The 9,764-nt window shown below is 39.5% G+C and overlaps 1 protein-coding gene across 1 annotated transcript; it reads left to right on the forward strand.

The window, feature by feature from the left end:
• Nucleotides 1–6: 6 nt before the first annotated feature.
• zgc:114041 (uncharacterized protein LOC574425 homolog) lies at nucleotides 7–4,738 on the forward strand. Its single transcript, XM_063490625.1, has 5 exons — nucleotides 7–203; nucleotides 1,635–1,865; nucleotides 1,941–2,084; nucleotides 2,562–3,344; nucleotides 4,505–4,738. Exons 2-5 carry the CDS (start codon nucleotides 1,664–1,666, stop codon nucleotides 4,699–4,701), a joined length of 1,326 nt encoding a protein of 441 aa, XP_063346695.1. The 5' UTR covers nucleotides 7–203; nucleotides 1,635–1,663; the 3' UTR covers nucleotides 4,702–4,738.
• The last annotated feature ends 5,026 nt before the right edge of the window (nucleotides 4,739–9,764 follow it).

Raw genomic sequence — 9,764 nt, forward strand, 5'->3', positions numbered from 1 at the left:
TGGCACACATCCCTACTGTAACCTCTTTCTGTCCTCTCAGTCACCACAAACGTCCAAATAAGAGCGCACTTTAATTCCGAGGAGAGCTGGATTTCACAGCGCAGATGCGACTTCACCACAGTACAAAAGCCGGTATGTTAGCAGCAGATTTTCCGAGAAGACCCGGGGAAGGACAATAACAGGACAGGACGTTAGCTTGGCAGGTGATTTTCCACTTTTTTCTGTTTAAAACTTTGACTTTTAGCTAGGCTGATGTCAATACCTTTAATGTGAAGGAGACGCAGTGAGTGTACCAGCCCTGTAGACAATAAGACAAATGATGCTGATCAAACATTATTTTAAATGTTTAGTCCGCTCATTGGGAGCTAAGCTTGTGAAACCGGGCTGCAAATGTTAGAAATGTTAATGTTAGAAATAAATATTTAAAAAAAAAAAAAAAACAATAGGGATGATACAATTTTTGTATAATAAATTGTAATTAATTAACCCCGTAAAACATGCTTATTCAGACAAACCTTTCTTTTTCCAATGAAAAAACAAGTACTGTGTACCAGGGGCGTCTCCAGGACTTTTCAAGTGGGGTGGCACCCACAGAAAGGTATTTAGAACATTTAAATACCTCTATTAATTAAAAAAGACTCTTTAACAAGCGAGAGGCATATAAACATATAATAATTTGAAGTGTAAGATAAGCATATTCCCAAAACAAAAAGGATCGTCAATGACCTCCTTTATACTCTGAGCTTGTTCCTGTCTGTGTAAGTTTTATAGAATAATTATTAACAGTTATTACAGTTATTGTAGCCACAGCTTTTACAAGAACACCTTAAAGTATATTTAATAAAATTAATATGCACAATATTCTCACTCTCGGATTTTCCTCTTCAGATAAAGATGATGCAATTAAATGTAACTAAAGTTTTAATACGCAAGACTTAAATACCCTCCTCCACATACCATTAATATTTAATATAAAATGAGCTCAAATTTCAACAGCACAAAGTGCTATCAGTTTGAAAAATATAAGCTTAAATAAATATCATATCAAACTCAGAAAAACCTCTGCTTTGAAGATGGACTTTTTTTGTTTTCTGTGAAGCATCATCTGCATCGAGTCACCCTCTTTTACCCACATCTCCGCATCAGCATACAGGGAAGGAGGTTCATTTACGTCAGCAGCAGACTCTCCAGTTTGAAGGTTGTCCTGTTTGTTTGCTTTAACAAGCAGATTCCTCATCTGAATACGCCACTGTGCCAAACACATTTGATTTGCCAAGAGGATCTTGATAAACTGGCAACACCACAAGTGAAGCACAACAGGTCACCAACTGCTGATTCTCTAACAAAATACATTTAAAAAACAAGCAGAAAAGTCCTTCACAGCAACAGTTTCTGCATGATACCTGCTTTTTAGCTTAAAATTTAGAAATTATTTTACTTAAGTAAAAGTCATAATCCAACTTAATACATAGTAGTCTATAGCGAGAAGAGACAAGAGCTTTCAGAGAGGGTTGTGCCACCCCATACACTCCCTTTAGACACACCCCTGTGTAGTCACTCATACAGTTGTATAGTTTTTCACTTCTGATAAGTTTCTGATCGCCGCCGTAACTGGAGATTTTTTTCATCCGCAGGAGAAAAGCCTGCAGAAAAATTTTAAAAGATGAAGTCCAGAAAAGTTGAACCCCCCGACGGCGGGTATGGCTGGGTGGTGGTCATGTCAGCCTTCTTCACCATGGGCCTTACTGCTGCTGTTCTCAAAAACTTTGGACACTTCTTCATTGAAATCCAGAATCACTTCGGAGTACAGGCCAGCACCACCTCTTGGGTGACCTCCACAACAATTGCTATGCTTCATCTAGGAGGTAAATAAGTGGTTTTCAATCTGTTGTTTTTAAACCAAAGGCGTTTTCGTAGAGCCATTGTTATTCTCTCTGCAGCTCCAGCAGCCAGTGCGATGACCTTACAGTTTTCTCAGAGAGTAGTCATCATGCTCGGAGGCTTGCTGGCTACCTTCGGGATGGTGCTGGCTTCACTGGACCTCAGTTTGCCCTGGCTCTATCTCACCATGGGCATCCTGCAAGGTAGAACACCCAGGACATACTCTAAATCCTACTAAGCATTTCTGTAATTTGGTGATCATTTGGTCATGGAATTGAACCATTTTGAAGGTTTGAATGAAAAAACTAACCTTGTAAGCTGATTTTTAGGGCAGAAAAGGAAAGTATCACTGCTACTAAAAGTTCAATATTTTGTGATTTTTGGGGATAATTGTCACGTTCCACTTCATGTTAAAAAACACTCAAACAGAGGCATTTGTTTTTCCACCAGCAGCACTACTACTACAATTGCAATGGACTCTTTTAATGTTTGCATTTTGAAACAGACAAAACAGTATGAAACAATATGCAAAGACTTACAGTGACACACACATGTCCTTAAAAGTGACGTGCTACAATTAAAACGAATCTGGGACATGTAAGTAATGCTAATACTGGCAGACCTGAGTCTTATAAAAAAAATAGTGAGTGGTTAATAATTTTCATCATCTCTTTTTCCAGGAACAGGTCTTTCCTTCTCCTGGATCTCTGCCAACAGCATGGTGAGCCATTACTTTGTACGATGGCGTCCCATTGCCTTTGCCATCGCCAGTTCAGGTGAATGCGTCTTTGCTGTTATATTCAGTCCGTTCTTCAAGTGGCTCATTGACACCTACAGCTGGCGGGGTGCTTTGCTCATCATTGGAGGCCTTCAGCTGAACCTGTGTGTGTGTGGTGCACTCATGAGACCCCTGGAGAAGACCACAACTCCTGCACAGGACACCAAAGACAGTCTAGAGGGAGATACAACCACACTCCCAGCAAAGAGAAGGACCTTCTTCCAGTGCTCCCTCATGAGAAAACCAGAATTTTTTCTGTACATCCTGTTTGCAATATTTTCAGCTGCAGGGTTTTTCATCCCACCTCTTTTTCTGGTCCCCTTTGCTAGCAGCTTGGGCATGGATAAGTACTGGCCTGCTATGATTCTTTCTGTTCTGGCTTTAGCTGACCTGGCAGGGAGGCTGATTTGTGGGTGGATCGCCAACATGAGGCTGGTAAGAAACCTGCAACTGCTCACCATGGTGGCCACTCTCCTTGGCGTGGTGCTCCTGCTGCTGCCCATCAGCCAAAACTACTGGGCCATTCTGGTGTTCGCCTCACTCTACGGCTTCCTGTTTGGCTGTGTGGTGGCAATTCACGTCACAGCTATTGTGGACATTGTAACCCTGGAGGGATTCGACAGTGGACTCGGGCTCTTTATGCTTTTAAGGAGCATTGGAGGCTTCACTGGTCCACCTGCTGCAGGTAATGCAGATTATCAATTATGTTTTTTGTTATTTGTTATGGAACTACAAATGTCGCAAAACAATTCACTGAATGAGGATCATTTAGTGCTTTTTTATTTTACGTTTTGACTTTGATGAATTTTACTGCAGTTTATTTAAAACCATCTTTGAGATCATGTGCACCAGGCCAGTGAAACTGCCCTTTCTATCAGGGTACAGATATTTAACTCATTTAATCCCTGAGATAGCTTAATATAAAAAAAGAAACGCAATCTCAACAGTATCTCTTAGTTTTTCTGTATAATAAAGCTGCTGTTGTAAATAAACAAAAACATGGCTCTTTAGGCTTAAATTCTGAAACGTATATGTGTAAATAAAAAACTTAGTTACTTTGGTCAAGTATAACTGGCCATAAAGGGGAGGTCTTTATCTATTGGAAAGGTGTAAACTGAATGAAAATAGAGTTAAAAGTCCCAAATTTATGTCTTAATTCTCATTTTACAAAGCCATCCAGTGGATCAGATTGGAGTCTTCACCAGTCTGATTCAGATTCTGGAAAAGACTGACTTTAATATGAAATGTTGATACTTTTTGCTAAAGATAGAAATGTGCTCAAGATTAAATAGAGTAGAAAAGTGCTATATAAGAACTAGTTCATATGAAGATAAAGCCAGACACACACAATTTTATTTCAACTTAGTTCAGTTAAATTAAATTTTATTTATATAGTTATTAATATTAATTCAAGGTGCAGGTTTTGCTGACATAAAAACGGCACTAGCTCCTTTACTTTTGAAGTAAACCTAAACATTTTGACATTATGATGTGTGACAGAGCTGCTGCTGTGCATAGCTGTGATCTCATGGCTCCAGGTGCACTCAGCAGTTTGTTAGCCACATCTAGCAGATGTGAACTGTTCAGTTAAACATTACAGAGCAGATACAAAAAAAATTTACATTTTTTATGGTCTTTAAATATTTAAATCTGACGTGACATGATCTTGTTGGCTTTTATGTCAAATAATAAGACTGCTTGTTAGAAGTCCTGCGTCATCAAAGAACAAAACCTCTTTTACAGTAGATGTCTCAAACATCTCTCTGCATGAACGCATACCCGTGTTCATTTATTCATCAGCACTGGTGGTGTGATGTTTCTTCTTGTCCTGGATTACCTGTGCAGGCTGGCTGGTGGATTACACAAACAACTACAGCGTCGCCTTCTACCTCTCGGGCGTCTGCCTGATTGTGTCCGCAGCGTTTGTCGTCTTGGTCGACCGCCTGGTTCATAGGAGGAGAGAAGCAGCAGAGCCTCAAGTTTATTGTGCCATCGACCAGCAGGAGCAAACAGCAAAAGCCGAGTCAGACACTATTACATAAAGGGAGAACCCAGCAGAGTTGGGGGTGCATACTGTTTTTTAGGGGCTCATACTGATATCAGCTGATATTTTTTCATGTATTTTTATAAATAATCTATACTCACATATACAGGTCCTTCTCAAAAAATTAGCATATTGTGATAAAGTTCATTATTTCCTGTAATGTACTGATAAACATTAGACTTTCATATATTTTAGATTCATTACACACAACTGAAGTAGTTCAAGCCTTTCAGTGTTTTAATATTGATGATTTTGGCATACATAACTCATGAAAACCCAAAATTCCTGTCTCAAAAAATTAGCATATCATGAAAAGGTTCTCTAAACGAGCTATTAACCTAACCATCTGAATCAACGAATTAACTCTAAACACCTGCAAAAGATTCCTGAGGCTTTTAAAAACTCCCAGCCTGGTTCATTACTCAAAACCGCAATCATGGGTAAGACTGCCGACCTGTCTGCTGTCCAGAAGGCCATCATTGACACCCTCAAGCAAGAGGGTAAGACACAGAAAGAAATTTCTGAACAAATAGGCTGTTCCCAGCCCTGTATCAAGGCACCTCAGTGGGAAGTCTGTGGGAAGGAAAAAGTGTGGCAGAAAACGCTGCACAACGAGAAGAGGTGACCGGACCCTGAGGAAGATTGTGGAGAAGAACCGATTCCAGACCTTGGGGGACCTGCGGAAGCAGTGGACTGAGTCTGGAGTAGAAACATCCAGAGCCACCGTATACAGGCATGTGCAGGAAATGGGCTATAGGTGCCGCATTCCCCAGGTCAAGCCACTCTTGAACCAGAAACAGCGGCAGAAACGCCTGACCTGGGCTACAGAGAAGCAGCACTGGACTGTTGCTCAGTGGTCCAAAGTACTTTTTTCGGATGAAAGCAACTTTTGCATGTCATTCGGAAATCAAGGTGCCAGAGTCTGGAGGAAGACTGGGGAGAGGGAAATGCCAAAATGCCTGAAGTCCAGTGTCAAGTACCCACAGTCAGTGATGGTCTGGGGTGCCATGTCAGCTGCCGGTGTTGGTCCACTGTGTTTTATCAAGGGCAGGGTCAATGCAGCTAGCTATCAGGAGATTTTGGAGCACTTCATGCTTCCATCTGCTGAAAAGCTTTATGGAGATGAAGATTTCATTTTTCAGCACGACCTGGCACCTGCTCACAGTGCCAAAACCACTGGTAAATGGTTTACTGACCATGGTATTACTGTGCTCAATTGGCCTGCCAACTCTCCTGACCTGAACCCCATAGAGAATCTGTGGGATATTGTGAAGAGAAAGTTGAGAGACGCAAGACCCAACACTCTGGATGAGCTTAAGACCGCTATCGAAGCATCCTGGGCCTCCATAACACCTCAGCAGTGCCACAGGCTGATTGCCTCCATGCCACGCCGCATTGAAGCAGTCATTTCTGCAAAAGGATTCCCAACCAAGTATTGAGTGCATAACTGAACATAATTATTTGAAGGTTGACTTATTTTGTATTAAAAACACTTTTCTTTTATTGGTCGGATGAAATATGCTAATTTTTTGAGATAGGAATTTTGGGTTTTCATGAGTTATATATGCCAAAATCATCAATATTAAAACAATGAAAGGCTTGAACTACTTCAGTTGTGTGTAATGAATCCAAAATATATGAAAGTCTAATGTTTATCAGTACATTACAGAAAATAATGAACTTTATCACAATATGCTAATTTTTTGAGAAGGACCTGTAGTGATGTAGGAAGGTAAGTGCATCACTTGGAAATTTCATTTCATTGGAATAACCAAGCATGGAATCCTCTATGAAAGGATCCTAACAGATACGTGTGGCATACTTGAACACAAACACAAAGAAAATTAGCTTTTTTAATTATTTATTCAAAATAGAAAATTAGTAGTTATGTGTAGAGAAAGCACCATCAGAAGCAGCACTCTTCTTCTTCCCGTCTGTTGTATCAGCTCAATGAAATGTGAAATTTTTCTTCTGTGCAGAATTGTTTCAGTTTCAGGATGTTTTAGTGTTAGGGGGGTTTTTTGTGTGTCCTGCCTGTTTTGAGATATTCGTTGGTGTTCCTGTTCAGAAATCTGCTTGCAGTTAAACTGATGGCCTCGCATCAGACTACTTGATATGATGGGGTTTTCAGCTCAGTCACCAGAGTCAGTGTGACAACAAAGGATCCGCCAAAAAGAACACTTTCACTTCATTTTCACTTGTTTGCTTCTCAGTGAATATGTGTCGAAGCTCGTTTCCACCACTGACAAAAAGCATTTATTGACAGGCAGATTTCACGTTAGATATCGCAAAATTCTGACAGACTAACTCAAACTTCTGTGTAAGGCAAACTTTTAAGATAATAATCTTTGGGGTGATTTTTCAGTGTTGCAGTCTTACAGTCCTATTGTTCACAGCTAAACATGTGTTGTATGTTCACTGGCAGACTGAAAGAGTTAACTGGAGATACTGTGATTGATTGCAGATAATTTGGCTTACGGTGGAATGACTTACTTCTTAATTAACTTCATTCTTTGGCCTGAAAGCCTTTGTCAGTTTTTTAGATGTCACACCCCAAACAGGTTCTGATTGTTGGCACCTCATCTGAAGCTGCTTTTTTAAATTTTATGCACTTGAAGAAGTGAGATAAATGTAGAGAAGTCTCTGCATTTTCCATATGATTGATCTGTTATTATAAAAATGAGTACAAAATAACTGCTTTGCCATTTGTAGATCAAATGAGTGGTTACTCTACAGACAAAAAATGTCTCAACACTTCATGCATGGTAGTCTTTGTGGGCTGCCAGGAAGGCAGTTTGATTTGTTAAATGTTTAGTTTTCTGCCAGCAGATAGGTGATTTGACCTAGTTAAACAGGTTTTGTATGCCCTGTGTGAGATGACCTGGTGAATTTATTCTCGTGCTTTTCAGGTCTCATTAGGCTTTATTCTTCTATGTTCAATCAGAGGAATGAACCAGCTTATTACTCGAAACCCTTAACAGATTTTCAGACACATCAGGGAACAGATATCAGAAAAAAGAGCTGTATTGTTTCAGCTTGAACTTTTGTGCAGTCACACATTTTGTAATCAGAATTGTATAACCCATCGTTAATGGGCTGCAAACTTGTGACACTATAATTATCCAAAGTTAGCCCAGAGGACCACGTCATCTGAGTAAAAATAAATACTTTGGTCTTTAAAAATAAAACAAGCAGAATTACCAAACTGAAACACTGCAGCTGTACGTCTGTAGCAGATGTGAGGCAGGTCTTCATCTGCAGAAGTGACTGAAAGTAGTTCCAGCAGACTAGAGTTTAAATAACAAGGCTGATGATGTATATACTCACGAGGAACTCATTCCCAAAATTCATCTGTTTCTTGGAGGGGGGGTGGTTGCTGAAGCAAATCTCATATGGTACCAAATTGGCCTTTATAATTCCAATAACTACCTCAAGCAGTATATTATTTAGTTAACATTACACAAGCAGGAGTAAACTGTATATTTGCTTATAGCAATAAGAATGAATAGTTTTTATGGGGGGAGTGCGACACTAGAGTCCCCATCTTTATCAGGTCACCCAGGAAAGCGGTGTGGCTCAGTGAAATGCTTTTAAGAGGAAGAATCTATTTTAAGAGGAAGAATCTATTTTAAGAGGAAAAATAATTACATCAGAGTCATAATTGATGGTTTTTGGACCTTTAATGCAGTTGAAAATATTACAATGAAATATATAGAATACCACCAGAGTTGTGTCACTGTAATATAGCAGGTAAATTACTGATAAAAGGACATGAGTTTATATGGTTTGGACTTGAATATTTCTGAACCTGACCAATAAGCTTTACACAATTCAGGTATATTTCACCACTTGTGCTTTCTGTGCTGCTGAAAGGCACAACATATGTAGTTTTTAGAACTTTCATGACCCTTTTCTAACCACATGAGCTTTTCCTGTGTAATAAGAGGACTCTTCAATCTTTGTAAACATGCATTATGATTTTTTTAGTGGTTTAAAATCAACAAGCCTCATTTCTGTCAAATCAGAAACATGTTTTATGGTGCAGTTTTTATGGTATATGTAGTGAACTGTAAATGTTCAGACTTGAAAAGAGGACACGCAGCTATGCAGCTAGTTAGCCGTCACAGTTCATGGCTTCAGGTTACTTTTTTTTTAAGCACAGACATTTATCTTTATATATCTCGTGGGTACTTCTGGCTACTCTTCTATTTTCCCAGAGGATTTGCCGAAGTAGATGATCCACGTGTTTGATTTGGCACCGACTTTTACATCCGATGCCCTTTCCGACACAACCCTCCCATTTATCCAGGCTTGGGATCGTCGCTAGAAGTACACTAGTTTGTGACACCCTGAGGCCGAGTTTGTGTTTCCGCTTGGTCTTAAACTGTTTATCTAATATGTGTGAGGTAAATGGGGCATTTATGGGACATTTTAAACTGCTACGGGAACTGTTAAGAAATAAATCTGTGTCCTCTTGTTATCTAGCGTCTTGGTCAGGTCTGCCTTTCTAAAGCTAAAGACTTATCATGGAGAGCCACTGAAACACTCAGGGGGACATTTGCAGAGTGTGTGGGCGGGGATCTGTGGTATGTGCTGTGCAAATTACTCATGTTATGTTATGTAATTAGTTTCTCAAACCAGCTTCAGCTGGTTTCATATGGCAAAACATGTTCTGCTGGAGTTGAAACAGTCAGTTCATAAAAGAAAATAAGTTTGAGGTTAGGCAGTTTAAACGTGTTTAAACATGTCAGTATTTGCTAAGAAACTGATTTTTATCATTTCAAGGACCATTAAAAAAAACATGTTACAGTCCAGTTTGGGGTCATTCATCTGTTTGATGGAGATTTTGTCACAATTGATATACCAAATAATTTACCGATTAATTTTTTTGTTTATATAATTTAAATGGTAAATAAGTCAAGGTTAAGTTAAGAATGTTTGTTTATCCGGTTATCATGAAAGCAAATGGAAAGTTGTAAAGGGAAATGAACAGTGACCGAACAGTGAAGGAGTGCAGAAATACTCCTGAAAGCCCTTTCATGAAGATGGCATAGGGGGGAT

This window comes from Pelmatolapia mariae, linkage group LG12 (assembly GCF_036321145.2).
Source record: "Pelmatolapia mariae isolate MD_Pm_ZW linkage group LG12, Pm_UMD_F_2, whole genome shotgun sequence".
Taxonomy (NCBI): domain Eukaryota; kingdom Metazoa; phylum Chordata; class Actinopteri; order Cichliformes; family Cichlidae; genus Pelmatolapia; species Pelmatolapia mariae.